Genomic DNA, 21,864 nt, shown 5'->3' with positions numbered 1-21,864 from the left:
GGATGGTGAGGCTGCAGCAGATGGCACTTCCTGGGCCCGCGTGCTCGGGTCGGGTCACGCGGCCAGTTCTGGCCAGGGGACTGGGAGCAGAAGGGCTGTGTGGGTCCCTTCCGGTCGGAGCCCTCAGTCGCCAGAGCAAGATTCCCCAGCGCGCGCTGATCCTCGGCCACGACGCACGGTGCCGCTCCGGGGGTGTCTGCTGGGTCAGCGCGGGCTCTGGAGTGCGGAGGACGCAGGAGCAAGCCCTCCCTGCTGCGCAAGGCCACACGGCGCAGATGACTAACAGGCTTTTGTTTAACGCCACTGAGATTTCGGGGTTGTTATTGCAGCATCATCTAGTTGTCCTGCCTGATACGCAGAGAAAAACAAAAATTCCCTCCCCTTTATTCCTCTGCATTAACGTAATATTTCCTGAAATGCTGCAAGCCTTGCCCAGATAAAGCAGCAGACTCTGCCCTTTAGTGACCCTTTTAATGAAAGACGGCGGAAGGAAGGGCCACCTTGTGTTTGAGTTGCTTGGGAGCGTCAATTCAGCCAAGTTGAGGCTTAGTAGGAGCTGGCGTTGATGGCACAGGTGACAGGTCCCGGAAGCCACAGATCAGAAGCTCCTTCTGCTGACGACAGAGGAACCAATGTCCTTGTACTCTCCGCTGGTGACCCACATGTCCGTGAAAGTCGAGAGTGAACACAGGATGGAGCCCCCGACCCACGCGCTGCAAATGGAGTACGGGCAGCTCAGCACCTGGTGGGAGTCGAGGAGGAGAGGAGGGCGGAGGGGAGAGGAGGAGAAGGGGTGGGGGGGGGAAAGGGAGGACAGGGAGGGGACGGGGGAGAAAGGGGAGGAAGACGAAGAAACCAAATCAAAATATTGCTCATCACTGGTAGAACTTCACAGACATTGTTTTTCCCTGGAAAATGCAATAATGAGCTTTCACAGATACATAACAGCCCATGTCCTACTTCTTCAGCCTTTAGCTCTAGGGTAAAATAATCAAGGACTCTTACCCTTGGCACTTAGGTTCATTAAAAAGTCTATTTTTACGCATCGCATTACTTGTTTTGTGCATCTTCTCCCACAGACATCTGTGAAGTGTGCGCTTCGTTCGGTTTCTATCCTGAGACAGGCTTTCCTTATGCCAAGACGGGCCACCTCTGGGCCCAGGGAAGGTAAAATCCCAGGGGCACCTGGCGGGCAGGAACACAGAGGCCCTGGCGGGCTAACCTCACCTGCTCAGCCTGGGGAGTCGTCCTCGTGTGCCCACCAGCCTTCCATAGGGCAGCTGGGTTTGTAGTATTGCACCGTGTTTCCTGTTCTAAAGCTCAGAAGCTGGGAAGCGGACTTGGCCCAATGGATAGGGTGTCCACCTACCACACGGGAGGTCCAGGGCCTCCTGACCTGTCCTGTGAGCTGGTCTGCGTGCAGTGCTGATGTGTGCAAGGAGTGCACCCCACAAGGAGAGTCACCCCGTGTGAGAAAAGTGCAGCCTGCCCAGGAGTGGCGCCGCACACACGGAGAGCTGACGCAGCAAGATGACGCAACAAAAAGAAACACAGATTCCTGGTGCCACTGACGAGAATGAAAGCGGACACAAAAGAACACACAGTGAATGGTCACAGAGAGCAGACAACTTGGGGGTGGGAGGGGCTGGGAAGGGGAGAGAAATAAAATAAAAAAACGAATCTTTAAAAAAAAAAAAGAAACTCAGAAGCTGCCGTTACGGGCTTGCACCTGGGGAGAGCAGTGGCCTGAGTGTTAATCTGCGTCCCTGTGGGGGGGGCTCAATTGCAAATGGGGTCTTCTGAGGATGCGCTTATTAATTAAGATGTGGGGGAAGCAGATGTGGCTCAAGCAACTGGGCCCCCACCTACCATATAGGAGGTCCAGGATTTGATGCCCAGGGCCTCCTGGTGAGGGCAAGCTGGCCCACACGGAGTGCTGCCCCGCGCCTGTGCTGGGAACTGGTGCAGCAAGATGATGCAACAAAAAAAGACACAGGGGAGAGACGTTAAGAGATGCAGCAGACCAGGGAGCTGAGGTGGCGCAAGAGAATGATCGCCTCTCTCCCACTCCAGAAGGTCCCAGGGTCGATTCCCAGAGCCGCCTAATGAGAATCCAAGCAGACACAGAAGAACACACAGCGAATGGACACAGAGAGCAGACAATGGAGGGCGCGGGGAGAAATAAATAAGTTTTTTTAAATCGTAAAAAAAAAAGAAAAGATGTGGCCACTGGATGGGGGGTTCTTAACCCATGTCACTCGAGTCCTTAGAGAGAGAAGAAACCAGAAGCTGAAGTCAGAGGGAGCTGAGAGAGGAGCCCAATGCCAGTGGAGGTCGAAGGGCGGGCCAGTGCAGGGGTCGCCACGAGACGGGCGGCAGCGCGGCAAGCCCAGGCGCCCCAAGGGCGGCCACTGGCAGTGCCAGACGCCACAGGCTTTGGGGGCAGCTTGGCCTTGCAGATGCCTGGACGTTGGGGCCAGGAGCCAGGCTGTCATGTGGTGCTTGTCCCAGCGGCCTGGCTGACCATGACAGAGACGGGGGCATTGCACAGGGATCCGGGGAGAAGGCCCTGGACACGCATCTGGAAAATCCAGGCCCAGGCAGGGGGCAGAGAGAGAGGACGAGCCGTGGACTCTGACCCACTGCCTGCTGCCCCCGTGCACCACATGGCTCAGCTCGGAAGCCACTTGCTGGCCTTGGTTAAGGAAAGAAATGCTGCAAAGTTTTAAGAGGATGGAAAGCAGACTTGGCCCAATGGATAGAGCATCCACCTACCACACAGGAGGTCCAGGGTTCAAATACCGGGTCTCCTGACCCATGTGGAGCTGGCCCATGCGCAGTGCTGATGCGCACAAGGAGTGCCGTGCCACGCAGGGGTGTCCCCCGCGTAGGGGAGCCCCATGTGCAAGGAGTGCGCCTGTAAGGAGAGCAGCCCAGCGCAAAAAAAAAGCACAGCCTGCCCAGGAGTGGAGCCACACACACGGAGAGCTGACGCAACAAGATGATGCAACAAGGAGAGACACAGATTCCCGGTGCCACTGATGAGAATGAAAGCAGTCACAGAAGAACACACAGCAAATGGACACAGAGAGCAGACAAAGGCGGGGAGGAGGAGAAAGGGGAGAGAAATTAATTTTAAATAAATAAATAAAGTTTTAAAAGGAAAAAATTAAAAAGGGAAGAACCGAAGCCCGCTCAGCACACGGGCCGCGGACACACCTGCAGGACACACAGCACCCAACAAGGCGGGTGCAGACTGGGGCGACAGGTGTTACTAAGGAGGCAAAACCAGCCCAGGGAGAAAGAGGTGAAAGTGCAGGCAGAACTCCTTTAAAAAACACGTAAAAGAAAAAAACGCAGCCGGAAGAGTACAGAGTATTCACCCTCCTTAGAAACAAGAGAAAGGCAAGTTAAAACAAACACTCATTTCTCTTCTATCAAGTTGGCAAAAGTCTTTAAAATTGTGGAAACGAACACATAAAACATAAAATCTGGCCTCAAAATGCTCTCCAGCGCGCAGTTCGGCGTGCTGATGACGTGTGCACGCCTTTGTTTCCACCACACTCTTCCATTACCAAGACAGAACCCCTGCACCCCCTGCTCGCGCCCCCTGCTCCAGAACTCCCTGGCCCCCTCCTCCTGCCACGGCATGGCCGGGGGTGGGGGCGGTGGCCCCTGCAGGGAAGCTTGAGGCGCTGGGGGCGGAGGGCCCCCCGCTTCCTGCCTCCAGGCGCGGAGGAGACGGCCCTGGAGAAGGTCGCGTGCCAAAGCTGGGGTGGCGGTCAGAAGCGGCAGGGACACGGGAAGGAGACAAGTTCTGGGTGGCTGCGCGCTCCCTGGGTTCACACATGCCCCTGGGGGGTACAAAGTGTCGTGGAGAGCCGGGGGCACGAGGGCTGGCGCCGGCCGGGGGCGTCATCTGGCCGTGGCCCTCGGCGGTGGGAGCCAGTGGCCTCGGCTGCCCGCGCGAGGGCCGGCTGGAGAGGGGAAGGGCCCAGAGGCGGCGGCGGAGAAACGCCCGGAGCTCAGGGCACGAGCTGGGATGGGGGGACAGCCCTGGCACAGCGGCCCCCAGGGCAGCCCTGGCACAGCCACACTGAGCACCCCCCTGGATGGCACTGGGCCCCGTGACCCCGGGGACGGCCCTGGCGCAGGGTCCCCCGTGACCACAGAGCCTCCCCTCCCGGGAGTCCAGCGGGGAGCAGGGGTGGAGGCCTTCATTTAGCCCAGGAGCCCCAGCGGGGCGGCAGTGGGCGCCAAGGGGCAGCGGCTGGGGGCTCCTGCAGCCCCTCCTGAGCAGCCAGGGAGCTGCGCCCGGGTGGCCTTGGAGGACTCGCCACACCGCCTGCAGCTGGGCCGGCGTTGCAGCCCCCACTTGGCTCACATAATTTCTATCATGACCGCGCTCCCATTTTGTAAAAAAGAAAAGCAATTTTTAAAAACTGGGTGGGGAAACTTATTTTTTCTGCGGTAGGTAATGCCGGGAAATCCCCCCGTCGGACGCAGGGATGGGGGTAGCCGCGTGGGTTCCTGGAAGCCAGTGGTGGGTGGGCTGGGGCGGGGCCCGCCTCGTGCAGGGGCCTCTGGGGAGGGAGGGAGGCTGGGCAGCCCCACCCCGAGGCTCCGCGCGTCTGCGCCGGCAGCTTGGCCTCCCTGGGCCAGTCTCCAGCAGCGCACGCCCCCGTCTTCAGACGCCAACCACGGCCACGGCCACTGCCACACCCACAGCCACGGCCACAAGCGCTCCTCCTGGCCGCACTGGCCCATTGCTCTGCTCTTTTTTGCAGCAGACCCTTCAAGCACCAACTCCATCAGGCTCTCCTAGTGCCTCCTCCATCAGGCCCTCCCAGCGCCTCCTCTGTCAGGCTCTCCTAGTGCCTCCTCCATCAGGTTCTCCCAGCACCTCCTCCATCAGGCTCTCCCAGCGCCTCCTCCATCAGGCTCTCCTAGTGCCTCCTCCATCAGGTTCTCCCAGAGCCCCTTTGACAGGCTCGTCCACTAATGGTTGTGAAAGGCTCGGATGTCCCCTCATTGCTGACCGTGCAGTGGGTAGTCCTCAGGCCTCGTCCCACCTGACCGCAGCCGCCAGGTCTCCCCCGCTGGCCACCGCCTGCTGTGACACCTGCCGGCACCTGGGAGCCCCTCGCTCCACGGCTCCTGCTCTGCCCTCCACTGGCAGCCCGGGTCCTCCGGCCTCTCTCCCCAGGCTGACTGTGGCTGCCGTGCCGAGCTCCGGCTCTTCTCTGTCCCCACGGCCTCCCCGTGGTCTCATCTGGTCATCAATGCCACCATTCTGCTGAAAACTCCTATGTGAGCATTTGCAGCCCAAGCCGCTCTCCCGCTTCAGACCTCCAGGCCCCTCCCTGACGTCTGCACGGGGGTGCCCAGTGGACACGGCACACCTGACGCGTCCCCGCAGGCCTGCCCGCGAGCCCCCACCCCTGCAGCCTTCCCACCTCCACCCTCCCAGAAAACCTGGGGCCGCAACTGGCCCGCTCTCTCTCACACCCTACATCGAGTCTCGAGCGGCCTTCGGAGCTCGACGTGCCCCCACGCCCGCCCCTGCCTCCGCGTGGCGGCCAGAACCTCCGCCCAGGCCCCGGCTGGACGGGCGCTTCTCTGCTCGAGCCCGCCAGGGTGCGAGCTGCGCCAGGCCCCGCGGCCTCGGCTGCTGCCCGCTGCGGGAAGCCGGGCTGGCCCCTGCCTCTGGGCCGCCGCACAGGCTGTTCCCTGCTTGCAACCCCTCCCCAGACGTCCCGCAGCCCCCTCCCCTCCGCCCCCTCGCCTCCTCACGTGCCACCGCGGTCACCTTCCCCCGGAGCCCGCGCCGACCACCCCCTCTATTGAAGGGCTCCCCGAGCCCGCCCGCCCCCCTGCCCGCTCGGCCCCGTGGCTCGGCCCCCGGCTGGCTTGCCACTGTGCTTATGCCCCCTCCTCCTCCTCGCCGCCCCCCGGGAACTCCCAGGACTTTGAGAGTTCTCCCCACGATGCTGCCCGGCGCCCCGGCTCTGCGGGGCGCGTCCCCGGGCATTGCGGCAGGAAACCCGCACTGAGGAGGGAACCCAGGGAGCCCCGGGGGGCCCTACCTTCACGCTGAGCGGCGGGGACACCAGGGCGGTCATCTCCTTCTGCAGGCGCAGGCGCAGCCCCGCGCAGGAGCCGGTGCCCCCCGAGAGCAGCATGTTGCCGAAGAGCGTCTTCCAGAGGGCGGGGTCGCAGGCACCCACGCTCCGGCAGGCGGCGGTGTGCAGCCCCGCGGGGCGCTTCCCTGCGGGCAGAGGGCAGGGGCGCCGGCGGCCCCGGGGTCGCTGAGCCGCCCGCTCGGCGCGCACGCTCCACGGCTCCTCTGCCGTGCAGAGGGGCAAGTCAGGTGCGGTGGGCGACGGGCGTTCTTCACGCCGGGTGTCAACTACTTTTAAAGTGTTTTATTTATTATTTTTTTAGGCGGTCCCAGGGGTCGAACCAGGACCTAGGGTGTGGGAGGCGGGTGCTCAACCACTGAGCTCCACTGGCTCCCCTCGTGGGAGAGGATTTCTGCAGGGGCGGGAACGTCATTCGAGTGGCCTTTGAAAACTCCCCTGGTGAGCCCCCCTCCTCCTTCCGCCTCAGAGATAAATGCAGACCCAGCAGGAAAGGCCCTAACAGGCGCACGTGGCGCATCACTCTTGCGCAGCTCGGGCTTGGGGAGGCGGGGCTGTCCGTGCCTCGGTTTCCTCCTGGTGGCAGCACCTACTGCCTGAGGCTGGGGTAAGGGTCACCCAGGCGGATTCGCAGGAACCGGCTCGGATGAGCCTGACCGACGAGCACAGGCAGCGGGCCCGGCGCTCCCGGGGTGGCCGCTCGTAGCTACGCCAAGGCCGACTCGGCCCGGACGCGAGGCCGCAGCTGGGCGTGGAGCCCTCCACCCGGCCACGCTCCGGGGCGGGGGCCGTGCGGTAAGGCTGCGCTCGGGGACGAGGGACGAGCCCGCTAACGCAGGCGCAAGCGATGGGCGCCATCGGCTTTCTAGCCCCGGCCCCGGGGACACGGCCAGTTCCCTCTCGCTCTTTTGTCCCTTAGGGATGTAGCACATTAGTTTAATGAGAGTTTGATTCCAGAAAGAAATTCGGTTTTCCGTGACTACGTGGCACACTTCATTTTCCCAAACAACGGAACTTTTACAATCCCTCATTCTCCCGTTCTGAGATGCCTGCTCAGCCCGAGTGTGCACGTAAAAGCCCTTTAGCCACCTTTAATGCCTCCTGCAGAAACGGTCCAGGGTGGTCCTGAATCACATCTGAGGAATGACTTCACACTTTCTGCACCTCACAGATGGGAAAACATGGGATTTGAGGGAGGAGTGAGGCTGCAAACCACATACAATGGCCAGCAAAGCCTCAGGCATACAGTAGGTGCCTAATAAGTGTCAGCAGATACTAGAGAACTTTGGAAAGGGGCCCAACTTGGCAGCTCCTTGCTAACTCAGATGAAATCGCCCGCTGGCCTCCCGCCCCCCAAGTCGCCGGTGTCCAGCTGGCATCCGGCCAGTGGCCAGGTGTTCCCGGCCAGAGGACTTGCCTAGGAGTTCCGTCTGGAAGAGCGCCTCGGGGCAGAGGAACCTCTCCTTCCCAAGGGTGACCTCCTGGCCGTCAGGCAGCTGGAACCTCTGCTCGTAGGAAGGCGCCTCAGCCTCCTCCTTCTCCTTGTGGTAGTCCAGGGCCACGTGGCAGCACGTCTCCTTCAGGTACCGCACGTGCTCCCAGTCACCTGGGGGAGAGAGGGCACGGGCGGGAGCGAAAGGGCCCGGGCCTCGGTGACTTCTGAAAGCGGGGTCTTCGGGGAACGGCTATTTAAAGACACCCGCTCCTGCCGGAGAGGCAAGACGCACACATGGAGCCACCGTTTGTATTTTCACCTCTTGGGGCAAGAGAAGGGGAGAATCGCACCCTGACCTCAGATGGAAGGTTTGAGAACTTTCTGCGGTTTATAAACTATACTACATTTATGGTGTGTGTTTGGGGATTGGAAAACTAAACTCAATTTTAATGCCATGCATGTCGTAAGTGCTACTGGTGCAGCCATCCCAGCTGCTCCGCGCTCCTTTTGGGGAGTTCCTCTCCTGGAAATGCCTGGAAGGCTACACCCCTGCCCCTTTCTGGGTGACTGAATACCAATTTTAAACCCAACTAAGTCTTTTTTTTTTTTTAAGATGCATAGATCACAAAAAATATTACATTAAAAAATATAAGAAGTTCCCATATACCCCATCCCCTCCCCACGTCAACAACCTCCCTCATCATTGTGGCACATTCATTGCATTTGGTGAACATATTTTGGAGCACTGCTGCACTGCATGGATTATAGTTTACACTGTAGTTTACACTCTCCCCCAGTCCATTCAGTGGGTTTGGGCAGGATATATAATGTCCAGCATCTGTCCCTGCAATGTCATTTAGGACCACTCCAAGTCCCGGAAATGCCCCCACATCACATCTCTTCTTCCCTCTCCCTGCCCTCAGCAACTCCTGTGACCACTGTCTCCACATCAATGATATAATTTCTTCCATTGCTAGAGTCACAAGAGTTCCATAGTAGAATACCAGTAAGTCCACTCTAATCCATATTTTATTCTTCCATCCTGAGAGCCCTGGGATGGCGATGTCCACTCCACCTCTAAATCAAGAGGGGGCTTAGATTCCACCTGGATGATGAATGTGATTCTCCTGTTTGCAGTTGTAGACTCTCTCGGTTCCCTGGTGTGGTGGTTGACCACCTTCACCTCCCTGTTAGCTGACCTGGGTAAGTCCAATGAACCAGAGCGTAGGAGTCACAACTCTGCTGAGGCTCAGGGCCCGGCTGTCACAGGGGCAGTCCAGAGATTCAAGTCCCCTGAGGATATACCAACCCCAGCACCAACCACAGGTTCAGTAAAAGTGACAGAAGAGGCATGTGTACAAAGGTCACATCTGAGTCCAGCTCCATCACACTCAGGAGCACAAATTCCAAAGTGGGGCCCACTGACATGGCACTGAACTCCACAGCCATCTGCCATGATTTCTTCTATCACTGTTTCTAATGTATTGAGGCAGGAGATCCCTGCTCCGTCTGTGTGGAAATCCCACCTGTTCTTCGCTCCACAGGTATCACATATCTACCTTTACCCACTCCACCACAACTGCCCCTGCCTTGCTTTATTAAGTCCTCCTGGTTTCCAAAAACCCACAGTCGTCAGTTCTTCCTTCTCTTTCCTGGGCTTCTGGGACATAGCACTCTGCTGATATTTCCCCTTCCTCAAATAGTTTGGGCTTTGGTGTGACGAATCCGGGCTCAAACTGCACCTCTGCCGTTTGCCAAGTTCCTTACCCTCTTATACCTCCCATTTCCTCGCCTGCAGCCGTGGGACTAATCGTCATGCATATAGGGTTGCTGTGGGGATGAGACCAGATAATACATTCCAAGATCTTACTAAGCCTTAGATGGTTGGTAACATGCTAAGGCTGTCCCCTGCCAAGCCCTTTTCTCCTTTGCCTTCCCTTTCATTGCTGTTGTTCTTTAAGGTCCGTAATTCGCTTGGATCTCTTGCAGGGAGACCCAAGTCCAGTGAGGTGCTGTAGGCTCATTGGGACTGGGAGGCTGTGCGGTTACACAGGCGGGGACCCTGCTCCAGCACGGGCGCTGGGCTGGGCAAGCACCGCGACAAGGTATAGTTGGTGCCACAGCTGGGGTCTTTGGGCTCACGGCCCAGCTGCCACGGGGCAGGCTGGTGGCCAAATGGCTGAACCTTCCTAAGCTGTTTTCTCTGTGCAGTGGGAATAACTGCGCCCTTCCATGGGGCTCTAGAGAGCAGTGACGAGAGGACGGTCATGACGTGCCCGCTCAGCCCAGAGCCTTGCACACGGCAAGTGCTCTCTCACACTTAGCTCGTCATCCTTGCTGTCGTCACTGACCCACCACATGTCTCTGAATATAAAGAGGGGTCTTTCTAGAACTCGGACGGTGGTGCAGCTGCTCTCAGCTGATGAAGCGGAGGGTGGGGGGCTGTAGAGGCTCCCCCAGGCCAGGAAGAGCCGTTCCCTACCTACGGTCGTGAATGAGTGCCCGCTCTCTGCCAGCAGCTGCAGCAGGTACAAGGTCAGGTCCTGGCCGGCCACGTCCATCTGGAGGATCGACTGATGCAGAGGGCAGCCTTCGATGACGGGCACGAAGTACGTTGCGCCTTCCCCGGACTCGATGGCGGTTCCTAGACGAGGGGGCGCTGGCGTCATTACGTGGGCGGCAGGGTCTCCCTTATCCACCGCTAAGTCTACAGGAAGGGCGGGCGGGGGGATCACGGGAGGGCAAGTCAAGGGTCTAGGATGGGGCCGACCGGTCGGACTGGGGCGGGCTGTTGAGGGCGGGAAGCCTGGGGCGTCTTCCCAAACCACACGTGGACAAGCGGGAGGAGGTTTCGGGGTCGAGACCGCCTTCTCCTCTAGGGGCTGTGTGGGCAGAGGTGAGCAGGGCGGTGTCCACTGGCTCCCTGGATACCAGGAGAGGCTGGACCACGTTAGCTAGCCAGGCTCTCTAGCGCCCTCTGCTGGTCAAGGGCGTGCAGTGGTAACGGAGGGCATGGCCCCGTCTGGGTGAACGCTCGCGGAGCTGTTCGCAGCTCGTTCGGAGGCGGCTCCTTTCTACTGGATTCAGGGCCTGAAATCAGGAACTTCAATATTAAACGTCGCAGAAGTGAGTCCGAGGACGCGCTCCGAGGGAGGACAGGGATTGGATTTTCCCTCCAGCCTGAAAAAGAGAGAAAAGCCGACAGAGTGCGTGAAACAACAATTTTCAAGATCCTGGACATCAGGCAAGAAAAGATGGTGAGCCTGAGAGACAGAATGCCGAAACCTAGCAGAGAGTTCCCCAGAGCATGAACGACAGCCCACGTCCCTCGTGAGCACAGACATAACACCCAGATCCCGCAGTAGAGGAGGAGGATGTTAGACACGACGAAACGGGCCTTATCTCAGGAATGCACGCTTGGCATAACAGCTAAAAAGTAATCACTGCAATTCACCACATTAATGATCTAAAAGAGAAAGTCCATGCTATCATATCAATAGATGCCGAAAATGTATTTAACAAGATCCAACACCCATTCCTGATTAAAAAGGAAAAAACTCATCAAACTGAGACTATAAAAGCATTTCCTCAACTTGGTAAAAAAGCATATCTATGAAAAAGCTCAATTTGATATCATACTTAATGGTGAAAGACTGAAAGCTTTCCCTCTAAGATAAAGACCAAGGCGCAGATGTAGCTCAAGTGGTTGAGCACCTGCTTCCCACATACGAGGTCCTGGGTTCAGTCTCCGGTACCTCCTAAAAACAACAAACAAACAAACAAACAAAAAAAAAAAACCAGCCCAGGAAAGCTGGCATAGCTCAGTGGTTGAGCGCCGGCTTCCCACATACAAGGTCTTGGGAGCACTCCCCAGCTCCCGTATCTCAGAAAAGAACAAGGCATAAAGGTCTGCTCTGTACATTTCTATTTATTACTGTAACCTGGTACTGGAGGTTCTAACTGATACAACCAGGCCAGTTGAAAAAAAAAAGCAATAAAAAATATCCAGTTTGGAAAAAGAGAAGGAAATCTGTCTTTTTGACAGACAATATGACTGCCTAACTAGAAAATCTGGAAAAATTAGATGGAATCTATCGGAAAACAACAACAAAATGTAACTTATTAGCACTTATAAATGAGTTTATTAAGGCTTCAGGATACAATATCAATATACATAGAACAGTTGCATTTCTCTATACTAACAATTAACAATCAGAAACTGAAAAAATGCAATTTACAGGACCATAGAATACATGAAATACTTAGAGATAAATCTAGGAAAATATATGCAAGATCTATACATTTTAAACCACAAAACATCGCTAAAGAAGTTAAAGAAGACCTAAGGGATATGACTTATTCAAGGGTTGGAAGAATCAATATTAAGATGCCACTTCTCTCCAAACATCTGTAGATTCAATGCAATTCCAGTCAAAACCCATGACATTTTTTTGGCATTTTTTTGGTAGAAATTGACAGGCTGCTTCTAAAATTCATATAGGAAATGCAAAGAACCTAAAATGGCCTAAACATTTTCAAAAACAGGAGAATGAAATGGTTGCATTGGCATTACCTTATTTCAAGATTTAATATGAAGCCATAGTAATTAAGGCAAGGCAGTATTGATTTAAAATTAGACAAAGAGACTGATGGGACAGAATAGAGAATCTTAGAAATATGCACACACATATATCGAAACTGAATTTCAAAACATGTGCAAAAGCAATTCAATGAAGAAAGGATAGGGGGATAGTCTATTCAACAAATAGTGTAGGAATATTGGGTAGCCACATGCCAAAAAGAGAAAGTCAATCCATACTTCACAACGTATACAAAAATTAATCCAAAAGGGGTTCATAAAACTCAATGTAAATCTAAAAACTATAAAACTTAGAAGAAACCATAGAAGGAAACTGTTGAGACCTTCAATTGGGCTTATATTTCTTAGATATAACACCAACAGCACAGTATCTAAAAGATCAGATTGATAAATTGGACTTCAGCAAAATGTAAAACTTCTGCTCTTCAAAAGACACTATTTGGAGAATAAATAGTTAAGCCATCGATTGGGAGAAAATATTTGCGAAATATATATCTGCTAAAAGATTTGTGACAAGGATATCAAAAGAATTCCCAAGTGAATTCTCAAAGACAAAACATTTGAAAATGCATTCAACCAAAGTAGATGCATGGCTGGAAAATAAGCACAGGACAATAGGCTCGGCATGATTGGTCGTTAGGGAGATGCAAATGAAAAGCACAATGGGATGCCACTGTAATCTGTTAGAGTGGATCGAACAGAAAAGACCAATCCTATCAAGCATTGGTGGAGATGGGGAGGAATTCTCATATGTGGCTGGCGGGAATGCAAAAGGCTGCAACCGCCTTGGAGACTAGTTTGGCCCATTTCACGTTTAGGTATTTACCCAAAGAAACGACATCATATGTCCATGCAAAGACTTCTCCATGAATGTTCATAGGAGCTCTGTTTATGATAGCCCAAAGCAGGTAGCCACCCAAATGTCCATTCGTGGGTGAATAGAAAAACAAAGCGTGGTACATTCACACAACAGAATGGTACTCAGCAATAAAATGGAATGAACTATTGCTGTTTGCAGCAACACAATCTCCAAATATTATACCAAATGACAAAAGTCATACAAAAAAGAGTACAGCCTGTATGATCCCATTAGTATAAAATTCTAGAAAATGCAAACTTAAGACAGAAAGCAGAATGTTGGTTCTCTAGGGCAGCGTTGGGGGGTGGGCAGAGGGTGGTGGGTGGCAGGGAATCATTAAGGGTTGCTGGATGTGGTGATATTTCCGGGCTGTATCAATATGTCAAAACTTATCAGGTTGTGCCCTTTAGACATGTGTGGTTTATTGTATGTTAATTATACCTCCATAAAGCTGATTAAAAAAAAAAAGGGCAAGTGAGTTAACTTCTAGTGGTAAATATTTTAACCAGGAGGGATGAAAAGGGAAGGAGTTGGAAAAAGGGCTGGAGAGGGTGGCTTTTGTGGATTTTTATTTTGTTGTGCTGAGTGCCACCAGCCAGAGGGACGGGGCAGGTGTGAGCTCGTGAGGGCAGGGCTCCCACGGGGCCACTCACCAGACGTTCGGCCAGAGGAGTATAAAGAAAGGACGCCTTGGTTGGCTAAGTACAGGGCAGGCACGTTGAAAGTCTCGAACATGACCTACAGAGGAAAATCAACAATCCCTCGCGGCCAGGTGAGCAGCCCGGGGAACGCTCTGCCTCAGTCACCCAGGAGCAGCACGAGTCCCACTTGGAGGGGGCGGCTTGCCCCTCTGGGGCTCAAGAGGCATGTTCCCCCCATCCCAGCTCTGCCTCTAGCCAGCTCTGTGACTCAGTTTCCCAGTCTGAGATGTGCCCACTCTCCTCCTCCTGTCTTGCATGAAATATCACAAGACTGATCAGAGAGCACAACCCCATCTTGTGCTGTCTTGTAAACGATAGTTTTGTCATGATGGCCATGACACTTAATTCCCCAAAACCTCTGGGAGCCCACCACCGTCCCCTCGACTGACACCCCCTTCTCACTGCTCTTATAGGCAGCGAGGGGTGGGGTGGGACGGTTTTGCAGACATCCTCACACTTTCACTTGGTGTAATTTGCTTCTTTTATAACAATGGAATCAAGCCAAGCTACCATTTCTTGTGTGTTTCCTCCGCTTGAGAGACATTGCTTGGGCAAGAAAATTCATGGGATGCCAACCATCTGGCAGGGGCCAAAGGAGCAAACAGGTGAGACGCCCCTTTACTGGTCTTCACAGCCCGTGGTGAACCCCCCGAGGAACGTGCCGTTTTATCTCCTTTGTTAGCAGGTGGCAGAGGTGGCCATGAACTTGGGGCCGGGGGCGCGCGCTCCTCTGGCGAGATGGCGGTGCTGGGTCCAGCACAGTCCCCGCGGAGCGCGCCACTAGAGGGCAGCGTCGTGCCTAGACCTTGGCCGCTGGGCGCAGGAGCCGCAGCGAGGGGCAGGTGGGGGCCGTGGCTGCTGGCGTCTGGCAGCGTCATTGGGTTGGTGCCACTCTCAGGGACCCCTGGGAGTGTGGATTCTGGCACAGAGGAGAGGGAGGGACCCCCAGGTGGGAGGGCGGTTTTTGTGAGGCTAAAGGTGCAAAGTCCCCGCTGCCTGAAAACCCCACCAACTCCTGCAGGTCTACCGAGGTGCCCGTAGGTCACAGAGCGTGGAAGGTGCTTCCGGGTTCCTGTGGCCGAACGCCCATCTTACAGACGAGAAAACCGGGCCCCGGGAGGGGTAAGATCCAGCCTTCACCCAACGCTCCCTGTGTGCTAACACATTGTGTCCAGCCTTTACGGGGAAACTAAGGCACGGCAAGGTCACCTGCGCTGGTAGAGCTGGGGCCAAACCCAGGGGCCTGAAATGCCACTCATCCACTGTCCACGCACCTGGTTGCTCCCAGCACTGGTTTCTCTCCTGGGACATGGCACCCCAAATCCTACTAAATGCAGATTTACTCCAAGAGGAAAATAAGCGCCCCACATCCCAGTCCCTCCCTGGGGACTCCTGGAGGCTGGGCAGCTGGCCGGAGGGCTCTGGCAGGGAAGCGAATGCCCAGGTGTGACGGAGAGCGCCAGGTGGAGCTCGCGGGGGCAGAGAAGGGCCCTCGTGGGTGGCTGGCGCTGGCTGTTTGCCCTTTGCCCCTGCAGAGGTGCCCGCTTCCCCCCCCGGACCTTGCCAATAGTCTCCCTGTCCTTGGGTGTCCTGTTGGGTTCTGCCAATTGGGCACCAGGGGGAGAGCCGGGGGAGGCGGGAGAGAGAGGCCACCTGGGAGGGCGTGACCCCCCTGAAGGCACAGCTCCAGGCAGGAGGCCTGCTCTCGGGTCTTGGCAGCCCCCGGCCGCTCCTTCAGGCTTGGGGGTACTCACAGCTCCCCGCTGTGGGGGGGTGTGCCCCGGGAAACCATGTTAGACGTGGTCCTTTCCCGTGCGTGTGGCTTTTGGAAATGGGCCCTTCTGATGAGGTCACTTCAGGTAAGTGGCCCAGCTGGGTTGGGATGGGCCCCAGCCCTATCGCGAGAGCCTTGTGGGGAGAGTAACGGAGCAGGACCCGGGGGAGAGCCCGGAGCTGGAGGTCAGCGGAACCCGGGAGGGGAGAGGCCGGCTTGTGCGCCGCCAGGGGACATAGGGGCAGGAGCGAGGGTCGTGGCAGTGGCCTCGGGACGCCACAGTCTTCTGGGAGGAGCGTGGCCTTGACGGTGGCTTGGTTTTGGGCTTCTCCTTGCCTCCAAGCCATGAGCCAGTAAATCCCCGTCGTTTACGCTGATCCACGCGTGGCATTTGCCTTGCCAGCCTGCCACGGCCCCCCTGGAGCCCGCGCTCGTCCTGTGCCATCTCTATTAAACAGCTCACCATGATCCCGTGTGAGCGTACCTTGGGTTCCTGCTGGGGCCCTGAGCCACTTTAGGGGACAAGTTCAGGGGGCCCGGAGGCAGACTGGGGGCCCAGGAGAGGCAGCACGTGCTGGCACGGGCTGGGGGCCGACTCTGTAGTTGGGGGGGGTCTGCTCGCCTGGGGCGAGGGGAGGGTCTTGCCTTCCTCTCCGCAGCGTGCGGGACCCCCAGGGGCAGCTTCCCGTGGTGCCAAGGCCGCCACGCCCAGCCAGCGAGGGAGCCCCGCGGAGCCCACGTGCGCGGCCTGACTGCGCGAGCGTGGCGGGAGGAGCCACCGGCCCGTGACAGCTTTGTTTAAAGGAGGCGGAAACTCGCACCTGCTCGGCGCCTGCCGCGCTGCCTCCTCCGGGCCGCGGTGCACACCTCCTGTCCACCTGCAGGGCCCCCCACCTGTCCTTGGGACACCGCTTCCTGTCGGAGACGCGGCTGGGTGCCAGGGGCTCTGGGCCCGGGGGTCAGCCCTTGCTGCCCGCTTGATTAGCTCGTCCATGTCCTCGTTAGAGGCCCAGAGCTGAGGCCAGAGTGCAGGCAGCCGAGGGTGGCCCTGGCCCTGCAGCCACATCCCCTGGCCCCCAGGCCCACCCCCAGGAGGGCCCGAGGGCTGCAGTGGGGGCACCTCCATCAGTCTGAGCGTTTGCAATCCAGTGCAATCAGGTAGAATCCGTCAGCACAGGCCACTGACTCCCTCCTGGGGGGAGGTGGTGAGGGGCAGAAAAGAATAAGAGCCTGGAGCTGTTTTCTTCACCTCCAAGTAGCACCCTTGGAACAGGACCGATGGTCTAAGCGGGGCTGCCAGCTCATAGCCGTGCGAGCCCGGCCGCATTGCTTCAGCTCCCTGATGCTGCATTTCTTCATCTGCAGAAAAGGGGTGAGCCGTCCCTGCCCCTAAGGGGGCTGTGAGGCCGACATGAAATAACGCGCGGTCGGCGTTATCCCGGGTCCTGGGCACGGGCCAGCGCTCCGAGGGCAGCCATCGCCCTGTGCGCACTGTCAAGGGCTGTCTCTCCACTGGTAGGTGTCTTTCCCGGCCCGGAGGTGCAGGCAGAGGCTGGGGGCTGGGCCCCTGTGGCCTGCTCCCTCGGCCCCCCTCCCCCAGCAGTCACCCTGCTACCTGTGACACCCTCTCTTTGCTGGACGTGGCAGTCAGCGGTGGTTCCGTCACCAACAGCGGATGCTGCTCCGGGGCTACGCGCAGCACCTGGTAGAAGGCGTGATGCCAGATCTGCGGAGGAGAGAGCGTGAGACACAATGAACTCCTTTCTTAAGCAGCAGCGAAGCTTCTACGGTTGGGACAGAAACCGTCTACACGACAGAGCAAGATCGTAAGTTACGTGAGGTTGCTGATTCACGTTTAATTTTTGAACTGCCAGGAAAGATCGGGGGTGACTTTGGACAAGATAAATAACCTTTGTTCATAGATCCGGCTTTGAGTTAGGAAGTGGGACAAAGAAAGATTTCTAAGACATGGCCCCTGTGTCAAGAACCTCAGTCTGCCAGGGGTGACAGATTTGAGCACAGATGCTACAGGGAGATAGGTTCCACGGCAGGGCAGGCAGTGACCGTGGCATGGAGAGGACAGGTTTGTAGGGCTGACTTTAATCCCACGTCCACCACGTATTGGAGGCATGAAGCTGGACAAGGGGCTTTAGCTTGAAGAGCCCATTTCCTCACCTTTAAAACGGAGACTTTTTATGATGTGCCTAAAAAGCCCAGTATCATGCTAGGTACCCAGCGGTGCACAAGAAACCATGGCCACACACAAGGTTTATTATATTGTGCGTAAACTTCGTGCCTGCTCCTAGGAATTGGAGAGAAGTGTGAAGAGAGAGGTCACTGGAGGAAGGTCTGAGGAGGAGGGACCTTCAAGGAAAGGGAGCGGCATGTGCAAGCCCTTGGCAGCCTGACAACGTGGTGCCCCTGAAAACAGCGAGAGCCAGACGGGGGCGTGCCCGGTTCCCAGTGGACTGGAATGGGGAAGTGTGGCGAGCAAGTGTGAGCGGCGGAAGAATCCCTCAGGAGGGGCAGTGAGGACGAATTCAATTCGAGGGATGAGATGGGAGGTGGCGTGGCCACAGAGAAGGCCGAGCAAGAATTCTGGTCTTAGGGTAAGAAAGTGAAACCAAGAGCTGGAGCCACCTGCCGCTGCACAGGGCTCAGCGGAGCAGAGCGAGGGGAGGCGCCGGCTCTGGTCCAGCTAACGGGGGCCTGTGAGCCCGGCCTGCGAGCCACTGATTGCGCTGCATCCGGCTCCGCTCCCCAGGCCACCCCGATCTCAGCCTAATCAGTTCCCTAACAAGCCCCAAGCTCAGCCAAACCAGTTCCCTGCCACACCCCTGAGCTTGGCCAGAACCAGTTCCTAACACAGGGAACTTAGCCAAACGGAGTTCCCTAACAGATGAAAGAGATACAGCCAGAATGAATTCCACAATCCACGGGGAGCTACCTCCAGGACCAGGTCCCTAAGAAGCACTAGCACTGCAGTCACAGCCAGTTCCCCAGCCTGCCCGAGGCTGACCCGGAGCCGGTTCCCAGCACCGCTGGCCTCAGCCAGGACCGCTTCCCTAACCCACCTCAGGTCTCAGCAGAGCCAGTTTCCTAAAACGCCCCAGAGCTCCACCAAAACCAGGCCCACCCCCCAGCGTTGCAGGTTACGAGAAACTGCGACATTGTTCCTCTGCTCCACCTCCAACCGGGTGCCCTGCTCCTCCCCCGCTGGAAGTCATGTCCTGCAGCGTCCCTTCCCACGCTATATCTGGATACGCGCATGTGACCACAGAATACGACGAAGGGAGGGTGTGTGACTTCCAAAGGTTTGCAGCTTCCGGCTTGCCCTCTTGGACTGCTCACCCTGAGAGCAGCCAGCACCTGGCTGGGAGAGCAACCCGGCAGCCCTGTGAAGGGGTCACCCGAGCAGGAGCAGCTGCAGGGACGAGAGGGCAGCACCTCGGAAGTGGGTTCTCCAGCCCCATCAAGCCTTCAGATGATGCAACCCCGGCTGACATCTGGCTGCAACCTCGATAGAGACCTCTGGGCCACAGCTGTCCAGCTGGGCCACCTTAAATCTTGACAACAAACACGGTGAGTGGTAATAAATGACCCTGTTGTTGTCTAAGTTTCAGGGGGATTTGTTGCACAGCATTCAATAACTAATACATCCCCTAAGGCAGCGTGCACCTGATGCAACTCTATATGGATGCCCTGTGAACTCTCGGTTACTAAGAGAGAATGTTCAAGAAGCAGACTTGGCCCAGTGGTTAGGGCGTCTGCCTACCACATGGGAGGTCCACGGTTCAAACCCCAGGACTCCTTGACCCATGTGGAGCTGGCCCATGCACAGTGCTGATGCGCGCAAGGAGTGCCCTGCCACGCAGGGGTGTCCCCGCGCAGGGGAGCCCCACATGCAAGGAGTGCACCCCGTAAGGAGAGCCACCCAGTGCGAAAGAAAGTGCAGCTTGCCCAAGAGTGGCGCCACACACCCGGAGAGCTGACACAACAAGATGACGCAACAAAAAGAAACACAGATTCCCGTGCCATTGACAATAGAAGCGGACAAAGAACACGCAGCAAATAGACACAGAGAACGGACAACTGGGGTGGGGAAAAGGGGAGATAAATTAATTAATTAATTAATTTTTAAAATTAATTCTCTAAAAAAAGAGAGAGAGAATGTTCAAATTAGCCATATTTATTACATCTTTTCTGTATTGAACTAAGGACATTTTACCCATTATCCCCTTTAATCCTCAGACCATTCCTATGTGGCAGGAACAATTATGATCCCATCTCACAGATAAGGAAATTGAGGGCCAGAGAGATCATCTTATCGGCCCCAAATGGCAAAACCAACGAGCCGCGGAGGCAGGCTCCCAGTCAGGTATCTGACTCTGAAACACGTGTAGCTAGAGTTTGATGTAGTGTCTACAGGAGCTGGGAGATAGAAAAGTCAACACCCAGCAGGACTCCTTTCCTAGGGCCCAAGGTGGCAGGTGTACCCCCCAGACGTGTTGGGGAGACCCTTGAACACAGTCCCATGCCCACAGAAGCTGTAGCCTACCTTTTCCATGTCTTCCCAGTTGGTAATTTTCGACCGAGAAATCGGATATTGCAGGTTGAGCTTCTCTCGATTACTCTGAACTTCAGCCCCGATGAACCAATCTTTCTCTTCCATTCCTACCAACATCCTCTGAAAAATACAGGCCAGGACAGATGAGCTGTGAAAAGTGGTGGTGGAGGGGGCGCTGGACTTACCTCTATCAGCTCTCATTCGCCAGCCACAAATGAGACGTGATCGGGAGGCAGCTGAGATGGCCGGTAAGGGGTCAAGTTGGCGTTCACGATCCTTTACACTCATTCAACAGAGACCGCTGAAAGCTTCAGCAGGTTGCCTGAAGGGGAAATGCTCTGAGGAACCTTCCTGTGACACTCATGTTGCTCATTCGGTAGACGAGGAAACGGCAACAAAGGAGAGAGGTTGTGTGGAAAGGAGGGTGCGCAGGAGAGGAATTGTTTTCTGCATTTGTTTTGGGTGGTTGGTGTGGAGGCGTCAACAATGGGATTTCCATTGTTTATGAAGAGGAACCAGGAAGTGGACTTGGCCCAGTGGTTAGGGCATCCGTCTACCACATGGGAGGTCCGTGGTTCAAACCCCGGGCCTCCTTGACCCATGTGGAGCTGGCCCATGCGCAGTGCTGATGCACACAAGGAGTGCTGTGCCACACAGGGGTGTCCCTGCATAGGGGAGCCCCACGTGCAAGGAGTGCACCCCGTAAGGAGAGCCGCCCAGCGCGAAAGAAAGTGCAGCCTGCCCAGGAGTTGCGCTGCACACACGGAGAGCTAACACCACAAGATGATGCAACAAAAAGAAACACAGATTCCCATGCCGCTGACAACAATAGAAATGGACAAAGAAGAAGATGCAGCAAATGGACACAGAGAACAGACAACTGGGGCAGGTTGGGGAGGGAATAAATAAAAATAAATCTTAAAAAAAAAAAAGATGAACCTCGCTACTTCATGGCGGATTAATACATTCACTCAGGCATTCAGAGGGGTTGATCAGTTGGCCCATGTGCATAGCCCAGGTCTTCTAAGAAACAGATACCAAAACAGGATTCAAGGCACAAGAAAGGTATTAGGGGAGGTATCTGTGAGAGAAAATGGGGAGGGAGCCAGCCCAGGCAAGCAGGGGCAGCAGGCTGTTGTCTGAGACGGAGCCTTGCTACCCAAGAGAGGAAGCAACTCTGGGTCTAAGGAAGGCTCAGCAAGCCTGCTGCAGAGTTCTCCAACCAAAGCCGGTCATCAGCCAAAAGCCAGGTTTTCCAGGAATCAGCCGGTCTTGGAGTCCCTGCCACACTCCATTGTTGGCTGGGAACAGCCCGTGGAAAGCGTGGCCAATGAATTTCAGAGCATAGCAGCTGGGGCCTTATGGTAGTAGGTTTGTGAGGTCCATTCTCACAGCCCACTTGTGCAGAGGTTTCAGATCTAGGGAGATGGTGTTTCAGGCAGATGTGGCATGGATATGCAGGGAGAACCACTTGCTGTGAGACCATGAGCAAGTTGCTTGCCTTCTCTGAGTGCCCACCTCCTTTACTGCAATACAGGGACAATGACTTCCATTCCCCATAACTTGCTACAGTGTTGCCTGGGGTAGGGGGTGGTTCAAGGAAATTAGATCACTAATGGGAATGTATTTTGTAAATGAAAAGAACATGGTAATGGTTAATTTATAGGTTGACTTGGTTAGACTATGTTACCCAGTTGTTTGGCCCAACACTAGCTTAGATGTTGCTGTGAAGGTACGTTGTAGAGGTGATTCGTGTCTACAGTCAGTCGATGTGGGTGTGCTTCATCC

General features: G+C 55.9%; 2 protein-coding genes across 2 annotated transcripts in view; both read right to left on the bottom strand.

The window, feature by feature from the left end:
* Positions 1 to 455: 455 nt before the first annotated feature.
* Positions 456 to 6,998, bottom strand: LOC131280141 (actin, alpha skeletal muscle-like). The gene is made up of 3 exons (XM_058306176.1): positions 6,734 to 6,998; positions 6,087 to 6,268; positions 456 to 742 (listed from the first exon to the last, which is right to left on the bottom strand). Exons 1-3 carry the CDS (start codon positions 6,996 to 6,998, stop codon positions 599 to 601), a joined length of 591 nt encoding a protein of 196 aa, XP_058162159.1. The 3' UTR covers positions 456 to 598.
* Positions 6,999 to 7,456: 458 nt separating this feature from the next.
* LOC101447327 (actin, gamma-enteric smooth muscle) overlaps positions 7,457 to 21,864 on the bottom strand; it is a 38,562-nt gene continuing 24,154 nt past the window's right edge. The window contains exons 4-8 of the mRNA XM_004450916.2: positions 20,068 to 20,196; positions 17,125 to 17,235; positions 13,688 to 13,772; positions 10,058 to 10,219; positions 7,457 to 7,746 (exon numbers count right to left, since the gene is read on the bottom strand). Of these exons, the coding sequence (XP_004450973.2) occupies positions 7,457 to 7,746; positions 10,058 to 10,219; positions 13,688 to 13,772; positions 17,125 to 17,235; positions 20,068 to 20,196 (777 nt within the window). The remainder of the gene's footprint in view (positions 7,747 to 10,057; positions 10,220 to 13,687; positions 13,773 to 17,124; positions 17,236 to 20,067; positions 20,197 to 21,864) is intronic.

Source organism: Dasypus novemcinctus, chromosome 10 (genome assembly GCF_030445035.2).
Source record: "Dasypus novemcinctus isolate mDasNov1 chromosome 10, mDasNov1.1.hap2, whole genome shotgun sequence".
NCBI lineage: Eukaryota > Metazoa > Chordata > Mammalia > Cingulata > Dasypodidae > Dasypus > Dasypus novemcinctus.
The sequence above is the reverse complement of the archived record's forward strand: the minus strand, read 5'-3'. Positions and strand labels throughout refer to the sequence as shown.

Coding starts and splice junctions, on each gene's coding strand:
- LOC131280141 (XM_058306176.1), bottom strand. CDS start 6,998: ATGGCGCCCATCGCTTGCGCCTGCGTTAGCGGGCTCGTCCCTCGTCCC. Junction 6,269..6,733: donor CCTTACCCCAGCCTCAGGCA/GTAGGTGCTGCC, acceptor CTCTGCCCGCAG/GGAAGCGCCCCGCGGGGCTG. Junction 743..6,086: donor CCCCGCCGCTCAGCGTGAAG/GTAGGGCCCCCC, acceptor GACTCCCACCAG/GTGCTGAGCTGCCCGTACTC.